This window comes from Physeter macrocephalus, chromosome 3 (assembly GCF_002837175.3).
Source record: "Physeter macrocephalus isolate SW-GA chromosome 3, ASM283717v5, whole genome shotgun sequence".
Classification (NCBI taxonomy): Eukaryota; Metazoa; Chordata; class Mammalia; order Artiodactyla; family Physeteridae; genus Physeter; species Physeter macrocephalus.
Genome location: NC_041216.1, coordinates 28,084,647 through 28,104,581, shown reverse-complemented (window position 1 = coordinate 28,104,581; position 19,935 = coordinate 28,084,647). Strand labels below are relative to the sequence as shown.

General features: G+C 45.9%; 1 protein-coding gene across 4 annotated transcripts in view; it reads right to left on the bottom strand.

Annotated features, from left to right (window-relative positions):
• NPHP4 (nephrocystin 4) overlaps positions 1-19,935 on the bottom strand; it is a 163,049-nt gene that overhangs the window by 82,712 nt on the left and 60,402 nt on the right. For all 4 annotated transcript variants that reach the window (XR_008616963.1, XR_003679210.2, XM_024125612.3 and 1 more), the window contains exons 10-11: positions 12,664-12,846; positions 3,990-4,128 (exon numbers count right to left, since the gene is read on the bottom strand). Coding sequence is in view for 2 of the 4 variants with exons in the window: in XM_024125612.3 (XP_023981380.1) it covers positions 3,990-4,128; positions 12,664-12,846 (322 nt within the window). In the remaining 2 variants the exon portion in view is untranslated. The remainder of the gene's footprint in view (positions 1-3,989; positions 4,129-12,663; positions 12,847-19,935) is intronic.

Sequence of the window (19,935 nt, the reverse complement as noted above, 5' to 3'; positions counted from 1 at the left end):
ACGGGAGGGGCCACAACGGTGAGAGGCCCGCGTACCGCAAAAAAAAAAAAAAAAAAAAAAAAAAAAGAAAATAAACACAGTACACAAGGGAGATGCTTTCTAGACTCAGGGCATATGAGCCAAGACTCAAAGTCACGAAACGACGACATGTTTAGTGAATCACACGCAGCACGAAGCAGCCAGGAAAACTTTCAAAACCACTGGACGATCAGCCCTGGGGTGGATGATTTCAGTAGCCTAGAAAAAGCCAACAGCAGGCAGAGCCTCTGCTGCTTCTGACCAGATTTTCCCTCCCATCTGAAACAAAAATTTTTTCACAGAATGTATAAAACAACAGTCTTTAAGACACTGGAATTCACGCAGGAAAGGATCCTGAGGAACTGGAAACAAAAGAAGTAACCCCTCCAATTGTCCTCACATCACAGTGTTGAGTGATTCTGCAGACTGCAGTGCAGGGAGGGGAACCCAGACAGTGCACAGTGGGGCCCTGAACTGAAGACCAAGCTGAGAGTCCAAGGACACCAAGGAAGCTGGAGCTTGCAGGGCTGAACACAGACAGGAGGGGTGCACAGAGAAGGGACTCCGGCCACTTAGAGGGTCCCTCTAGGACTTAGTAGATCACTGATGAGGAAACTACCCAAGGATGGGCAAAGAACCACCTGAAAAATTAGCAGGACCAGTACCCAGGGCTCACCCGAGGCCAGAAAGAAGCCGTTCTCACAGACTGGTAAACCTCATAATTCAGGGACATCAGGCAGAGTAACAAGAGGGGTCTTGTCACCTAGTGAGGAATAACTGGCCCTAAACTAAATGCTGATCTGGTCCCATCTAACAAATCGTAAGGGCAAGACCCCAAATGACCAAACCGTTTCCAAAGCTCGAGAGTATTTATCAACTACAAAAATATTCAGTTCCCAAAAGGAGAAAACTCACAATACCTGGAATCCAGTAAAAAAAAAATAATGAATATAAAGAAGCAGGAAAATACAACCCAAATTAGGACAAAAATCAATCAATCAAAACTAATTCAGAACTGACCAAGATATTAGAATTGGCAAACAAAGATATTAAAGTAGGGACAAACTTTGTAACATTATCTCCAGATTTTGGTAACTTGAAACTAAACCAAGTTAAAATGAGAATTCACTCACTATCTGGGTCACTATCTGGGTCATTTCAAATAGGATAAAATACTGGAACATTAACTGCTGGGCAGGTCTAAGAGGTCTACCTACCTCTGCCTTCTTTGGAGAGGAAGACTAAAGCATACGTTTGTCAGTGGTTGTACAGGTATTTCCCATGTTCAAGAAGCAACAGGAAACACTGAACATGGAGGACAGAAAAAGACCCTGAGAGAACTTCTGGAGATGAAAACTACAGTGTCTGTGATGAAACCTACACTGGATGTGGGATTCATGGCAGATCAGACGCTGCAGAAGAAAAGGTGAGTGAACCTGAAGGTGCAGCAATAGGAATGATCTAGGACGGGACACAGAGAGAAAAGACCACAAATAGAAGTGAGGTTCGCTGCCTGATACATGTGTAATTGGGGGCCCCAAGGGAGAAGAGAGAGGAGGACAGAAGAAGGAATGATCAAAATTGTTCCAACTGTGATTTAGAAAACCCAGAGATCCAAGAAGTTCCGTGAACCCCAAGCAAAAAATCAGCTAAAGGACAATTGTGGGAAACAGAGGCAGCGGCAGACTAGGCTCTAAATCTCCTCTAAGGCCCTCATGAGAACAGACAGGGCAGCTGGGAGAGCAAACCCAAAGTCCACAGCCACACTGACAGTAGGTCAGGCCGGAGAAGCCAACAGGGTCATCCCGTCCTGGCTGACAATTAGATTAGACTAGATGCTGTTTCCAGTGCCACAACTACATCAAAATTCAACACGGGAAATTTCCTTTCCAGAAAAGGTAATTATATTCTTCCCTTAACGATAGCTGTATGGGTTTCTTCTCTAAGAAAATGATCTATGCAGACATTTCTAAGGACCAGGGTAAACTGTATTTATTACTTTAAACTGGGTTTATTACATTTCACTACTGTCCTTTTGAGTTACTTACTCAAAAACCAGAGTAATCATATTTATATCTAATCACAAAATATAGATATTTTTATAATCTAGGATACTATCTTTCTTTCATACTTACATTTCTTAGAGGTTGGTACTTGTTTTATTTTTAGAATGTAACTACGAACATATGTCAAAGAAGGGAAGATAGTAGATTTAAAGAAGGAAATGGGTTAGAAATAAATTTGACTCTGTTTAATATTTTTAATTATATATTCTATGCTTTTTCCATGCATTCAACTTTATCAAATAAAATTGGAAATTTACTCTAAACTGACTCTGATGGAAAACACATGCCTACCACCCACCACTGCAAGGGATTCTAGCAGATATTCTGGCAATTCCTCAAGTATAAGTGGTGCTGTACATTCCAGTACACTTATATAAGATGAGATTATTACTGTACACACTGGTGGTAAACAGCAATCCTGAGAACAGTCTGGTAAGCACAATATTCAAACCTAGAAAGAACAAAACAATTAAAACCATCAAATGTACTGCCTTTCAGGGAAGAAGGAAAATACTTAATAATGTGCTTTGTCCCAAAGCAATCAACTATTAAGTTTTGGCACCTGAATATTTTTAAATATCTCGGAAAATCCTGGAAGGTCACAAAGATGGAGGCCAGTACATCAAGTTCTAGGCCAGAGAAACAAGTGTGCTGCTTCCACCAACTGTAAGATTAAATTCAGCAAGACTGGGACTTCCCTGGTGGTCCATTGGTTAAGACTCCGTGTTCCCAATGCAGGGGGCCTGGGATCGATCCCTGGTCAGGGAACTAGATCCCACATGCATGCCGCAACTAAGAGTTCTCATGCCACAACTAAGGAGCCCGAGAGCCGCAACTAAGGAGCCCGCCTGCCGCAACTAAGACCCAGCGCAACCAAATAAATATTTTAAAAATAAACCAGTAAATTCAACGAGACCAGTTTCCAAAAACTAGAATCTCAACTCATAAAAAACCACTCCCAAATGACAGACTCACTGGTGCCTTTGCACCAGCACCCAGGACCTGCTGCCCAAGAGACACTGCCCAGCCCTCCATGGACACCCAGCAGTGTCCATCAGAGGAAATCCATCTGGATGGAGGATGGATGGACACTAAGCTCCCCTCTACAGCTTACACTTTTGTTCATTCCCTACCTTTCTGACTTTCTAAGAGCCTAACTGCCCATGATCTAGAACATTCTTTCAGCCAGCGAGATTCCCTAGAAGCCGAGAGCCAAGGGCTCAATGCTCTTTCAACTCTCCTCCTAAACTCCTCCTCTTCCCGCCACAGGTGGGATTCCCCACCAGGACACTAGCTGCCTGTCCTTGGGAATAAACTAAGAGGCCCTGAACACAAGGTACTGGCCTCAGCAGAAGGTGGTGTGGTGCAGCCAACGCAAAGCTGACAGCCGTGGTCACGTGTGGGGACGCCACCACCCACAGGAAGGGCATCACTCTGCTGACAGCCCTCGATCCCTTTCTTAAAGCCACGCCCTGAGGTCACGGCCTCCCCACTCTCAGACTGTGCTCCAAGGGAGTAGAAAGTACTTTTTAAAAACAACAGACTCATGGCTACATTAACAGTGCAAAATAAAGCTGGCACTCCTTGGCTTTCAGCCAGCCTCTGATTCTTGAGCCCTGTATCTGCAGGGCACCCACATGATGTGTCCTTTTAAGGGTCACCAACAGACCTTCCCAGGCCCTCGGTCAGGGAGCTGCAAGCAACAGAGCTGACTCGTGGCTGAAGCACAAAGTGCTGGGCCACGCTTCATCACTGCCCAGTTCTACACCTCTGTGTGCAGCAAAAACTCAGCCAACTGATGCAAATTAAAGCAATCTGCAGCAAGTATCTGATAACTGTTGCTGTACTGGGCACAGATGGAGCTGTGCCATGAGCTGGAAGACTCAGCTCTCTACACACACTTACTTGAAGGGGAGGTGGGTGGCTTCCTGGAAGGCCGCTGCTCTGCCTTGGGGCGAATGGTGTGCTCCATGGGCGTGTCCGGGTGTCCTTCAGGACTCACTGAGTACTGGAACTGGACTGTCCCCGACTCCACCTGCTTCACCTACAATCGACCACAACAAGAGCGGTGACGGCCACGCTCCCTTCATCAGCACCCTTCGGTTAGAACAACTCAACCAGGAACAATTCGCCCGGCCCTAAGACGATCAATGAGAATCAGAACCCCAGGAGACCACCATCACAAGAACACCCTCACCCAAGCAGAAATCACAACATTGCTGCTCCAGTTTCAAATGCGTTTTTTAATTAACCTATGTTATGTTGACTGTTTCCCTTTTGGTGTACAGTTCTTTGAGTTTTAACACATGTAACCACCACCACAGCCAGGGTACAGAACAGCCCCACTACCCAAAACATTCCCTCACTGCCTCCTTGTACACCGTCCCGCCAACACCCAACCCCGCAATCTACCCCTCTCTTCTGTCATATAAATGGGATCACATGCTATACAACCTTTGAGACTGGCTTCTTTCACTCCCTGAGATACTGATGAGACTCTCCCGGGCCATAGTGTGTACCCACAGCCCGTTCCTTTTTGTTGCCGAGCAGTTTTCTCTTGTACAATGCACCCCAGTGTACTTATCCATTCACCCATTTAGGAACATTCAGGCTGTTTCCAGCTTGAATGGTTATAAATAGAGCTGCTAGGAACACTGGTATACATATTTCTGTGTGACATAAGTTTTCATTCCCATAAGGTTCACTTCTCTACGAGTAGGACTGCTGGGTCATATGGTATGTGTATATTTAATTTTACAGGAAACTGCTAAACTGTGACTTGCTTCTGGACTCTATTCCATTCCATTCATCTATGTGTCAATGCCTTTACCAACAGCACTTTATCATGATTACCGTAGCTTTAACGAAAGTCTTGAAATTGTGCAGTATGAATCCTCCAGCTTTATCGTTCTTTTCAAAATTGTTTTGACTCTTTCTAATTCCTTTGCTTTTCTGTATAAACTTTAGAATCAGCTTGTCTATATATACAAAAAAATCATGTAGGGATTTTGATCAAAATTGCATTAGACCTATAGGTCAATCTGGGGAGAATTTATATCTTTACTATGTTGAAACAGTCTTCCAATCCATAAAGATGTCTCTCCATTTATTTAGGTCCTCTTTGACTCAGCCTTTGTAAATAATGCTGTTTTTTTAGATTTTTCTTTCCAACTGTTGTTAGTGTAAAGACATGTGATTGACTTTTCTATCTTGACCTCCTGTTGTATCCTGCAATCTCCCTAAACTTGTTTATTCTAGGAGCTTTCGGTAAATCCCTTGAGATTTTCCACACAGAAAATCATGTTGTCTGCAAATAAGATTTGTTCCTTCCTTTCCAATCTGTATGGTTTTTAAATTTTGTTTTCTTGCTTTATTGCACTGGCTAGAACTTCCAGTATGATGTTGAATAAGATGTTGAATACTATGTATGGGCATCCTTCACTTGCTCCTGATCTACAGGGAAAAGAATTCAATCTTTCACCATTAAGTGTGATGCTAGCTAAAGGAGTTTTGTAGATACTCTTATCAAGCTGAAGAAGTTCGTCTTTATTCCTTTTTGCTCAGTTTTTGTCATAAATGGACGTTGAATTTTGTCAAATGCTTCTTCTGCATCAATTGTTATGATCATACATTTTTCCTTCTTTAGGCTGTGACTATGATGAATTACATATTTTTGACTTTCAAATAGAAAATAGCCTTGCATTCCTGAGATAACCCCCAACTTGGTCATGGTGTATTATTCTTTTTCCATATTGTTAGATCCAATTTGCTAATATTTTGTTGAGTATTTTGCATCTAAGTTCATGAGGCTTATGTATCCATAGTTTTCTTTTCTTGTACTGCCTTTTTCTGGTTTTGATATCAGAGTAATGCAGGCCTTGTTACATGAACTGGGAATTGCTCCTATCTATCCTACTTTCTGGAAGAGAATGTATAAAATCCGTGTTATTTTTCCTTAAAGGAAAAAATGTTTAGGACAATTTACAGTGAATAGGCCTGGATAGTTCTTTTTCAAAAGTTTTTTAACCATGAACGCATTTTCTATAAAGTTATAGGACTACTCAGATTATCTAGTTCATCTTGGGTAAGTTTTGATAGTTTGTTGTTTAAGACAAACTGATCCATCTCATCTAAATTTTCAAGCTTATGGGCATAGAGTTGTTCATAGTATTCCCCTAATATCCTTTTCATACCTGTGTGGTCTATAGTGGTATCCCTTCTTTCATTCCTATTATTAGTAATGTGTGTCCTCTCTTTTCTTTGCTCTTTCAGTCTTGTTAAAGGTTTGTCAATTTTATTGAGCTTTTCAAAGAATCAGTTTTTTATTTCACTGGCTTTCTCTAGTTTTTCCTCTATTGTTTTTCTGTTTTCAGTTTTATTAGTTTCTGCTCTTATCTTTATTATTGACTTTCTTCTGCCTTGCTTTAGGTTTATTTTCTTCTTCTTTTTCTAGTTTCTAAAAGTGGAAGATTAGATTATTGATTTGAGACTTTTTTCTGTTGTTATATAAGCACTTAACGCTATAAATCTCCATGTAAGCACACTTTAGCTGCACCCGACAAATTCTGATATGTTGTATTTTCATTTTTGTTCAGTTCAAAATATCTTCTATATTTTCTTGAGGCTTCCTCTCTGACTTATGGATTATTTAGAAGTGTATGAATTTCCAAGTCTTTCTAATTTTTTTTTTTTTTTTTTTTTTTTTTTTTTTTTTTTTGCAGTACGCGGGCCTCTCACTGTTGTGGCCTCTCCCATTGCGGAGCACAGGCTCCGGACGCGCAGGCTCAGCGGCCGTGGCTCACAGGCCCAGCTGCTCCACGGCATGTGGGATCCTCCCAGACCGGGGCACAAACTCGCATCCCCTGCATCGGCAGGCAGACTCTCAACCATTGCGCCACCAGGGAAGCCCTTTCTAATTTTTTATGTTATCTTTGTTACTGGTTTCTAGTTTAATTCCATTATGATCACAGAATATACCTTGTGTAATTTCAGTTCTTTTAAAATTAAAGCTTGTTTTATGATCCAGGATATGGTCTACCTTGGTGAATGTTCCATGTGCACTTGAAAAGAATGTGTATCCTGCTGTTGTTGGGTGGAGCGTTCCATAAAGGTCATTTAGATCCAGATGCTTAATGATATTGTTCAGTTCTATATGTTGGTGATTTTCTATCTACATGTTTAAAGTTTACTCCAAGAGGAGTGTTGAAATCTCCAACTGTTAATTTGTCTATTTCTTCTTTCTGCGCTATTAGTTTTTTGCATTTTGAAGCTCTATGTTAGATGCATACACTTTTAGTATTGTATGTCTTCTGGGTGAATTGACTCTTTTATCATATGTAATATCCCTCTTAATTTCTAGCAATTTCTTTTGCTCCAAAGCCTACTTTGTCTGGTATTAATATAGCTACTCCAGTTATCTTTTGAATAGTGTTTGCACAGAATGGTTTTCCATCCTCTTACTTTTGACCTACTACATCACTGTATTTGAAGTGAGCTCCTGGTAAACAGCATACAGTTGGACCTTGAGTTTTTATGCCACCTGACAACTTCTGTCTTGAAGTTGGTGTGTTCAGACTATTTATATGTCATGTAATTATTGGTGTGTCTGGATTCAGAACTATCATTTTATTATGATTTGTTCCCTCTGTTTTTCATTCCTGTTTCCCCTTTCTTGCCTTATTTTGAATTATTCCATTTTATCTATCTATTAGGTTTCTCACTGTCTCTTTGTATCTTATTTTTAGTGACTGCTCTAGGGTTTACAATGTAAATATTTAACTTTTCACAATCTACTCAAAATCTATATTTTATTACCGCAAGTGGAATGTAGAAAGCTTATCACCCTACAGGTCTCTTTACCCACCCCCTTTGTATTATAGCTGTCTTACTATTATACCTACATACCTTAAAAATCCCATCAGACACTGCTATACTTTTTGCTTCAACCATCAAACATATTTTAAAGGAGGAGACTACTATATTATAGCTATCATTTTTGATGCTCTTCCTCCATTCCTGATATACCAAGTTTACATCTGGTATCATTTCTCTTCTGTCTGAAGAAATTCCTTTAGCAATTCTCTTAGAGCATGTCTCCTGCCAATGAATTCTCTTAGTTTTAGTTCATCTGAGAATGTCTTTATTTCACCTTCATCCCTGCAGGACTTTTGCTGGAATAGAATTCTGAGTTCTGGGGTCTTTCTGTTACTGCTTTTAACATGTTGCTCCATTTCCTTCCAGCCCCCATGATTTATGCTAAGGAACCCACAGATATTCAAATTATTGTCTCTGTGTAAGTAATGCATCATTTTTCTATGGCTGTTTTCAAGACTTTGTCTTTATTTTTTAGCAGTTTGATTATGATGTGTCTGGTTGTGGATTTCTTTGCATTTATCTCTGGGTTCACTGAACCTCTTCAATCTGTAAGTTTAAGTCTTTTGCCAAATTAGAGGAGTTTTCAGCCACTGGGTCTTCAAATGTTTTTTCTGCACAGAACCCTTTCTCTTCTACTGGGACTCTGATGACACAGGTGTTAGCCTTTGTGGTCCTGCCCCACATGTCCCTGAGGCTTTGTCCACTGTCTTCCAATCACTTTTCTCTCTGTGGTTCAGACTGGATAAATTCTATTGATTTACCTTCAAGTTCACTGACTGTTTCTTCTGTCATCTCCATTCTGCTATTGAGTCCACCTAGCGAATACTTTATTTTGGCAATTTTATTTTTCAGTTCTAAAATTTCCATTTGCTTCTTCTTTATCTTCCATCTCTTTGCTGAGACTTTCTATCTTTCCCTTTGTTTCAGAAGTGTTTGCTCCGATTTACTGGAGCATTTTTATAATGCCTGCTTTAAAGGCTCTGTCTGATAATTCCAACATTTGTGTCACCTCAGTATTGCTGTCTGTTGAATGTCTTTCCCTTACGAGTTGAGATTTTCCTGGTTCTTTGTCAATTAAGTTTAGATTGTATCAGGGACATTCTGAATATCACATTATAAGATTCTGAGTCTCGTTTAAATCCTATGGAGAACGTTGATATTTTTGTTTAGTCAGGAATCCACCCAGCTGGGTTCAAGCCCCAGTTTCCAACCAGCCTCCTGTGGGTGGTGGTTTCAACACCAGTTCCATTTTCAATGCCTGTGCAGTGATATTCAGGCCTCTCCTGCATGTGGTCCACCCAGTGGGCAACTCCATCCACAGTCCAGTTCTCAAAGTCTGCGATATGCTGTTTAGGGCCAGATTCAGGCACATGAAGCTGGGGGTTAGCTCAGCATTTCTGAAACAACTTTATGGGGTACTTTCCAAGCTCCTCCCTCTCCAGATCCCCCTAGTTCTCTCCAGTTTCCTGGGGCTCCCCTTCCAATCCTCTGGCCAGACCCCACCGTGCTGCACACCTCTGGCAACAGTACCTGAATGCAAGGCCAAGCAGTGGGGGGACACAGTGGGGTTGTTTTTTAAGTGCAGGAGTGTATAAAAGAGCTAAAGATCCCATCTATCATTACTGTAAGACAATATACAATTTCTAAAATTGATATACTAAGAAATAACAGTAGAAGCATAATATTTAGAAAACAAGGGCTTCCCTGGTGGCGCAGTGGTTGAGAGTCTGCCTGCCGATGCAGGGGACACGGGTTCGTGCCCCGGTCCGGGGGGATCCCACGTGCCGCGGAGCGGCTGGGCCCGTGGGCCATGGCCGCTGGGCCTGCGCGTCCGGAGCCTGTGCTCCATGGCGGGAGAGGCCACAGCGGTGAGAGGCCCACGTACCGCCGAAAAATAAAAAGAAAAAGAAAAAAGAAAACAAAGTAAATACCATATGTCACAGCTAAGAGTTGAAAGCGGCTGCCTCTGGAGATACTAATTTTTTTAAAGACAATTATTTGCCCAAGGAAAGAATACAGGAGTTGTTTAAGAGGGAAAACATAATCATAATACACTACTTACCTTCACAGTAAATAATCACAATAACAGAAACCGCAAAATTTACTTAGTAAAAAATTATAGGATGTTTATAGCATGCATTTTTTCTCTTTAACATCTGCCACTCCTACTCAAAGGCAAGTTCCATGGGATTAGAGATATTTTTCCCGGAGCAGATACAGGTGTTCAATAAAAAGTCACTGCATGAACAGATAAGATAAAGATCGGACGGGTGCACAGGCAGAGACCAGGCTTACCTAGGTTTCCACCCCTCTGACTGGGTAGATGCTGGCACTGCTACATGAGATGAGAAATACAGGAAGAAGCGGAGCAGCACTTTTAGGGAGGAGAGTGGATCAAGCTTGTGACCAGTGGTAGTTTATTATTTTAGCTAATTATATCTGTTTAGAGCAGTGGTCCTCAACTGGGGGCGATTCTGCCCCCAGAAGAACACATTCAGCTATGTCTGCAGACATTCAGGCTGTCATAACTGGGGGGATGCTACTGGCATCTAGTGGGAAGAGGCCAGGGATGCTGCTCGACACCTTCCAGTGCCCGGGACACACCCACGGCAAAGAATTACCCGGCCCCAAACGCTAATAGTGCTGAGGCTGAGAAACCCAGAGTAGAAGTGATATTCCTCATGAAAAATGATGGTATTTAATATATTTGTGTCCTTCAGACAGTCAAACCTTCACAACACTTATGCTCCAATACAGTTTACACACTTAAAAAGCGAAGGAAATGTAGTGGCATGAGAAGGCTAAAGTTAAACAGAATAAGGGTTTATTTACATACATACATACACAGAGAGAGAGAGAGAGAGAGAGAGAGAGAGAGAGAGAATGAGAAAATGGCAATGGCTTCAGGAATTCTAATGGCAATTTTATGATAAGGGCTCAAACCAGACCGTGTGGGAATGCAGCACAATGTGGCCCCATGATGAGGGTCATTGCTTATAATAAGAAAAGCTGCACAATCAGCTGCTCCCTTATTCAGGTTCCCAAAGCATAATCCAAACCATAAATAATAACACGGAAAACAATGTTTGTCACTAGACTCAGCACACGGATGACATACTGATATAACAGGTCTGGTCCTTTACCTAAGAAAAATTAGACAGTTGGGTCCTAAAAGCCTCCTGTTTGAGCTGCTGAGACAGGATGGGTATATGTCAGGAAGGACTTGGGACATCAGCCAGAGCAGTGGTGTCACACGGTGTCTGTGGCCCCCAGGTCTCTGCCCCCCACCCCGCAAGGCTGCCAACGGGCCAGTGGAGGCCAGGGGATAAGACCGCCCCACACACGCTTCCACTGGCCCTGCCCCACTTTTATTTGCTTTCTATACCGGGGATCAGAGAAAGCTTCATTTCAAAATGGATTTTTGTTTAAGTCCTGCTGTGGTCCCTCCCCTCCAGACAGAGCTGGAGGGAGCTGAGGTCCAGTGGGTGTGAGTGACAAGCCACAAAGACCAGCCAGGGCAGTGCCCCCCGCCCGGCTCCCATCCCAGCCTTGTGCACACGAGACACGGCCCCCAGTGCACCAAACGTTTCAAGAGGGCCTTTTTATTAAGGGAACCCTCCTACACTGTTGGTGGGAATGTAAGTTGGTACAGCCACTGTGGAAAACAGTAGAGAGGTTCCTCAGAAAACTAAAAATAAAATTACCACATGATCCAGCAATACCACTCCTGGGCATATATCTGGAGAAAACTCTAATTCAAAAAGACACATCCATCCCAATGTTCACAGCAGCACTATTCACAATAGCCAGGACATGGAAGCAAACTGTCCATGGACAGATGAATGGATAAAGAAGATGTGGTACATATATACAATGGAATACTACTCAGCCATAGAAAAGAACAAAATAATGCCTTTTACAGTAACATGGATGGACCTAGAGATTATCATACTAAGCGAAGTAAGTCAGAAAGAGAAAGACAAATACCGTACGATATCACTTATATGTGGAATCCAAAATATGATGCAAATGAACCTATCTATGAAACAGAAACAGAAACAGGGACATAGAAAATAGACTGGTGGTTGCCAAGGGGGAGGGGGTTGGGGGGGGAGTTTGGGATTAGCAGATGCAAACTGGTGTATTTAGAATGGATAAACAACAAGGTCCTACTGTATAGCACAGGGAACGATATTCTATATCCTGTGATAAACCATAATGGGAAAGGATATGAAAAAATGTACGTATATATATGTTAACTGGGTCACTTTGCTGTACAGCAGTAATTAACACAACATTGTAATTCAACTATACTTCAATAAAAAATAAATTTTTAAAAAAAAAAGAGGGCTTTTTAAAAAGCACAGAAGTGGATCTAATGGCACCATGTATACAAATAAGAGTCACAGGCCCCGCAGGTCACCTTGAGAGACCGATACATGACCGGGGACATTATCAGACCCCAGAAAATAAATAAATTAAAAGAAAAAAACTAAAGACCCCAGATAAAACCGGCCTCAGTGAGTTCACAGCCAACTATGACTCAGAAACCACACTTATTTTTTAAGGGCACAGCCATGACGTGAAAAAACAGTGCTCATGAAACATCAGCAAACACATTTGTCAGCTTCTGATTTTGAAAATGCATGAACTTGCTAGAAGCTCGTAGAAAATAATCATACTTACGGAGCCTCTAACAACTTACCTCTTCGGAGCTCATGCTGGCTGGGGGTACCTTATAGACCAGACAGCGCGAGGGGTTGGGCTGGATCCCACCCTGTAGAGGTAACATCACCCGCCCGGAGCTGGCTTCCAGCACGGGGTTCCAGACAGCCCAGCGCACCATGTGCATACACGCCAGGTTCGACAAGGAGGTGACCGAAGCTGCCTGGAATGGAAACAAAGCACATTGGTCATGAGTCATTACCAAGCCCACTTGGGTGGGGGAAATCAACAGTGCTTTCCCGGTAAAATTTCACTAGAGAGCAGTGTAGCAAGGCAGGGGGTCATCACAAAAGAAAGAACCGCCACAGGAGGAGGACATGGCATCACATCAGTGGCTCACAGAGAGCAGGGAAGCCAGCCTCCAGTTCTGGGACCCCACCCCCCTAACCAGGACCGTCTTGAAGACCAACACCATCTTTATGACTCCTCTTCTTCCGGTACGATCTTCCTTCAGGTTTTCAAACACTCTGTGACTTACCAACATCTACCCAAATCCATGAATAAAACACCAGGAATGGCACTTTGTGTTAGCGATGAGACACTTTGTAAAATGATGAAGAAAACACGTGGATATTGGGAGATTGGGATCGACATATACACACTACTATGTATAAAATAGATAACTAAGGGACTTCCCTGGCGGCACAGTGGTTAAGAATCCGCCTGCCAAAGCAGGGGACACAGGTTCGAGCCCTGGTCCAGGAAGATCTCACATGCCGCGGAGCAACTAAAGCCCATGTGCCGCAACTACTGAGCCTGCACTCTAGAGCCCGTGGGCCACAACTACTGAGCCCGCGTGCCGCAACTACTGAAGCCCGCGTGCCTAGAGCCCGCGCTCTGCAACGAAGAGTAGCCCCCGCTCGCCGCAACTAGAGAAAGCCCACGCGCAGCAATAAAGACCCAATGCAGCCAAAAATAAATAAATAAATAAAATGAAAAAAATAATAATAAAAAAATAAAATAGATAACTAATGAGAACCTAATATATAGCACAGGGAACTCTACTCATTGCTCTGTGGTGACCTAAATGGGAAGGAAATCCAAAAAAGAAGGGATATATGTATACATATAGCTGATTCACTTTGCTGTACAGCAGAAACTAACACAACATTGTAAAGCAACTCTACTCCAATAAAAATCAATTTAAAAAAAAAGAATACACGTGGCTATTCAATTTAGGGTTATTAGCACACAGTTTCTCCCCCAAAGTTTCAGCTCCTAATGGTATGTTCTATCTATGTAACTTATGTGTAATTAGGAAATCAGTCAGGCTGAATGTTACATGCTGTTCCTTCTTTCACCGTCTCTATCATTGGCCAGATGCAAGGGAAGAGGACCCTAGGACACCCCAGAATTAGCCTCCACGTTCCAACAAAGCCGTTTTCACAAATATGGCTTCAGGGCTTGACTCAGTAGTGTTTTAAATAAACCACTTTCGTCCGCTTATTCAAAAAGCAGCAAGAGGGACTTCCCTGGAGGTCATGTGGTTAAGACTTCACCTTCCAATGCAGGGGGTGCAGGTTCGATCCCTGGTTCGATCCCACATGGCTCATGGCCCAAAAACCAAAACATAAAACAGAAGCAATATTGTAGCAAAATTCAATAAAGACTTTAGAAATGGTCCCCAAAAAAAAGCAGCAAGAATAAAGCGGAACTCGGAGCGGGCCGTGGTCGGGTCCTGAAATTCCTGCTCGGCTGGGCAACAAGACTCATGATCCACCCCATTATGGCAGCTTCAGAGACAACGGCTCTGCCCCAGGCCCTGAATGGCAGATTCTGCAGGTTCCCTGGCACATCGGCTCCCCCAGGAAGGCCATTTCGCCGCCAGAGGACACGGGGCGCTTGGTGACACCAGGTGAGACTGGAGCCCAGGAACAGAGCTTTCCACCCCAAGAGCCCAGCGGCACTAACCGCAGTCAGACTGACAGCCGGGACTCGGGGCAGCAGCCACGCCCGCCTCTGCCCCGCAATTCCCAGCCCCGGTGGTAATGCTGCGGAGAAGCCCCCCAAAGGCGGCAGGTGTAAAATGCAACGTGGCCACAGCATCTCCCTTCCTGGGAGGACGAGCGCAAAGGCCCGCGTGGCTCCTCAGTGTAGCCGGGCAGCCGAGGGAGCCAACGGCCCTCCGTGCCTCTTGACCACCGGCTGCGCGCACTAACCCAGCCGCCCCCAAACTCAGGCCGTGGTCACAGGGAGGCGGACAGCCTGCAAGGAGGGGGCCTCGGACTCCCGGAAGGAATGGAAGCCCAAGCCTGCCTGTGATGGTGCAGAGCATGGTCCCAAAGGAAAGGCAGTGCCAACGGGGACCCTCTGACCCGAGCTGTGTCTGGGGCCACGGAGGCAGGGAAGGCTCCAGCGGTGTGCCCCGGGCTCCCCACGGACGCTGCTCATGTGGCTGGACACGGGTGAGCTGTGTGCCACCGTCACAGCCAGGACTTGACTGCACTCAGGTAAAGGGCAGATCGTCTCACACACACACACACAAAAGGACTCTGGCTGGAATCCAGCACAGGCGGCTTGATGGCCAACTGGCTCAAACCACAGCAGAGCGTGTGCACGAGGGGACCCCAATACAGAACAGGAAGCGTGCATTTCACCCAAGTCAGTCTTCCCAGACTGTTCCAGATGATATCCCATCCCGTTATATCCTTTATACCCATGTGGGGGAACATCCAGAATCAGTGTCTGGTTGTGAATTAATCTCTTTCCCGAGGCCCCCTCGTACCTGGACCTCACACCACCCACTTCAGCTTATTCTGATCCTTTACTGGAGCCAAACTTCAGACCATGGGTGGGATACTTCATACCACCACATGAGCAAGGATTTGGGTCCCTGTCAACTCAATGAGAAAAAAAAAACAACCCACATCCTGGAAGTACAAGCAAAGAATCAGCCAAGTTAAGAATCCTAAGAGTCTGATTCTGTGCCATAACTTTCAATGTCTGTCAAATACAAAGACGGCGGTCTGCCCTTCCCAGCCCGTCAGCCATTGACAGGATAAAACGGTACTGAACAACTACAGTGTATCAGGGAAAAGTTGATATAAGTCTATTGCTTTTTAAAAATAAATTAGAAATGTATTAGCAAAACTGGCCACTAAAAAAACTATAAGGGTTCAATACTACCTAGACCACGTTTGCAAACAGCCGTCTCCCCCAAAAATGCGTAAGTTTATTACAGGATCAAAATGAAAATAAAAAACGTGCCCCCATTTTCATGCTATTTGTGCAACCCCTTCTGGCTTAACCTTTCAAATGCGGTGACTGATCCCCAGCTTCCGGTTTCACACACCTTTTGATTTTCTCATTCTCAGTCTGCACAGCACTCTTCCGTGTAAGGCAGCTGTCAGTTACACAAACATCCACTTCCCACACTTCGTTTTAACAGCCCAGGGACAAAACCTAGAAGAGGCAGGAAGGATCCTCCCCCGAGCCTCCAGAAGGAACAAGGCCCTGCCGACGCCTCGATTTTGGCCCAGCAGATTCTGGATCCAGAACTGACTGAGAGAGAATAAATGTCTGTTGTCTTAAGCCAAGTAGTTTGTGGCAATTTGTTCAGGCGGCCCCAGGAGGAATCCCCTCGGCCTCTGTCCTCAGACCAACTCAGAAATCCCTTCGCGGCAGGTAAAACTTCAGGTTATTTCACGAGGTTGATCTTCCTTTAGATCTTCAGTGAGACCCAATTCCTCCTGCCGGGGCCCCCCGTCACCCACTGAGCCCCCTCCATGCTAACTCTGGTCACCGCAGCCCAAGGCCCAGAGACACACTGCAGAGGTGACAGGGAACCCGTGGGGTGGGGGGAGGTCCCCTGGCCCTGAGGCCACCTCCCGAGACAGAGCTGGGCCCGAGGGCCAGACCCTGGATGGGGGCAGCCACGTTGGGGTCCCTGGCGAGCACAAATGAGAAAAGCAAACTGTCGTGTCAGAACGTGTCCAAATGTCCCCGACAGCACGCCCATCACAGAGGCTGAGGTGACCGAGAGTCACAGAGAGAGATTCAGCAAGCGCGCGACAGATGGGGGAACGGGGCAGAAGGCAGACCGGCCTGGGCCAGGCACAGGTCTGTTCTGGGGTGTCCATCACGTGCACTGGCCCATATGACCCTCTGCACCGTCCGCGAGTGCTGAGCACGGAGGGAGGGCCAGGGCCCAGCCCAGCGGCACAGACCAAGGAGCCAGCACCCGCCTACGAGCCGGGCCGGTCCACATTGGCAGCCGGCGGCTCTGAGGTCTCAGAGCTGGGCCACAGGCAACGCACAAGGTTAAGATGACTTGTTTCCCGCCTCCTCCTGAGAGGACCCTGGGTGCCTGGCCACTGAGGTGAACCTCGCGAGGCCCGAGAGCCTGAAACACACCCGAGGGGAAGGGTTAGGAGAGAAGCAGGCGTCCAGAGCCGGCATCTCCCCACCCCTTCCTGCCAAGGAGCACGAGGCACCCAGGACCACCGGGCAAAGCGAAGGCTCCCAAACCACATACCATCAGCCCGAAGTCATTCCTTCCAGAAATGGATCGATTATACGCCAAAAGCTTTTCCAACTCAGCCGTACAGAGAACGCGGCAGCTGCTGCAGACTGATTTCCTTCACACACATCCAGGGTGGAAAAGGAAACCTAACGACATGTAATTAAAGTCGTTTAAGCTGCCCGTATACGACACAGTGTATGCAGAGTCATTTCAAAGCACAGCAATCATTTGGCAGAGGCAATACTTTCATTTCATTCTACAGAGTACAGTAATTATTTTTAAACATACACATGAGCAATGAAAAACAACAGGGGTATGGTTTTAAGAAAGCTGTAAACCTAGAATTGCTCTTCATAATGGCTAAAGGGCTCATACACTCTGGTCCTCTTTGCAAAAAAGATATCAACTCAACAGGAGCTGAAAGAAGCAATAGGGAACCCGTCCTGAGCTTGGGGCCGTGGCTGGCCAGGTGGACAGGCGTGCAGCCTCTTGCCCTTCGGAGTCTGCAGCCCAGCGGCCAGAGCACGGACGCTCCAGGGACTTGGCATCTGCTTCCCCTGGAGAACCGGCCCCTTGCCGGGGCCCGCTTCCCTCCTCGCATCTCCCACTGGGCCCTCCAGAGCCCTTGACCTTGCGGCTCGGGCTTGGTAGCCTGGCATCCCTCCCGGGGGCACCTCTGCTCCGCGGGGCCCTCCAGAGCCCTTGACCTCACGGCTCGGGCTTGGTAGCCTGGCATCCCTCCCGGGGGCACCTCTGCTCCACGGGGCCCTCCAGAGCCCTTGACCTCACGGCTCGGGCTTGGTAGCCTGGCATCCCTCCCGGGGGCACCTCTGCTCCGCGGGGCCCTCCAGAGCCCTTGACCTCGCGGCTCAGGCTTGGTAGCCTGGCATCCCTCCCGGGGGCACCTCTGCTCCACGGGCCCTACAGAGCCCTTGACCTCGCGGCTCAGGCTTGGTAGCCTGGCATCCCTCCCCGGGGGCACCTCTGCTCCACGGGGCCCTCCAGAGCCCTTGACCTCGCGGCTCGGGCTTGGTAGCCTGGCATCCCTCCCCGGGGGCACCTCTGCTCCGCGGGGCCGTGACCCCAGTGCAGGTCAACAGGCACCTCCACGGCCTGGAATGACGGCTACTGCACGGAAGGGATGCACGGAGGGCAGCCCCAGCCTTTCTATGAGGGGTTCCTAGTGGGCTCTCAGGACAAGGCAGCTCGCTTGCGTTCGGAGTTGCCACCCGGGGAAGGAGTAGAGCCTGAAGCTGTCTGCTGCCACCCCTACCCCAACCCCCAGGGCACCGTGAAGTCCTGGGCACAGCGGGAGAGAAGCGGGCAACAGAGAAACACACGGGGCAGGCGAGGGAACGCAGGGGAGAGGGACGGAGGGGAACGGCCTCCATGCCCGCCAGGCTGAGGCCGTGCGGAGGATGCGAGACCTGAAAGAAAAAGTCGGCCAGCGGGACTTGAAACCAAGAAACAGCGTTGCCACTGGGGACAGGCGGTAAAGAGGACATGGGATCGCTCTGCTTATTTCCTACAGCAGCATGTGAATCTGTAATGACGTCAAAACGAAGCGTAATTCTAAAAAGTGAGGTACACGACAAGAGCTATATAAAGCGCTGGTAAAAAATAAATAAATAAATAAATAAATAAAAAATAAAACTGTTTCATGACTGTCCACAAAAAAAGAAGATCCAGAACACATGCAAGAGAAAATCCCACTTACAAGAGCAGCACAGAAATGAAATATCTGTGAACAAACTTAGTAACAGCTGTTCAACTGTTTAAAATCTACATTGTAAACCTATATTTAAAATCACTCCCCAGAGACACAAAAACAGAAGTGGACCAACAGAAAGACTTCCCTTCTTCCTGGTTAGGACGTCACAAATTAATAAATTTAATGCAATCCCAATAAAAATGCCAACGAGCTCTCTTTATGGAGCTAGACCTGTTGATGCTGAAGTTCCTCGGGAAAAGCAAACGTGGGAAGAGAAGTTAAGAGCCAAGAAGGGGAGGGGCTGCAGGCCACACCCACCACCGAGAGACCCAGCAGCCTCGGGGCCGTGACGCTGTGGTCCCAGCACAGAAACAGAGCAGCCACGGGCAGAATAAAGGTCTAGAAGCAGATGGAAGTATAAACGGAGATCTGCCGTATGACTAAGAGGCATCTTAAATCACTGCAGCACAGAAGGACTTTTTAATAAGTAGTAACGGGACAACTGCACGGCCACTGGAAAAAGATAAAATTAGATCCATTCCTCACACCACAAACGACAGCTAAACATAAAAATTGAAACTATACACGTACTAGGAGAAAACACGGATAAATTCTTCTATAGGAGTAGGGAAAGGCTTTTTAACTATGACTTAAAATCCAGATACAACGAAAGAAAGACTGATACATTTGACTGCATCAAAAAATTTTGAAGTTCACATGATGTTACGGACTGAATGTTTGTGTTCCCCAAAATTCATACATTGAAGCCCTAATTCCAAAGTGATGGCATCTGGAGGTGGGCCTTTGGGAGGTACTTAGGTTTAGATGAGGTCATGACGGTGGGGCCCCCATGGTGGGATGAGTGCCCTCATAAGGAGAGAAAGAGAGAGCTCCCCCTCTCCCTCCACACACATACACCACTGAAAGGCCACGTGAGCACACAGCGAGAGGGTGGTGTCCACAAACCAGGAAGAGAGGCCTCACCAGGAACCAGATCTGCAGGCGCCTTGATCCTGGACCTCCAGCCTCCAGAACTGCAGGAAATACATGTCTGTTGTTTAAGCCACCCAATATACGGC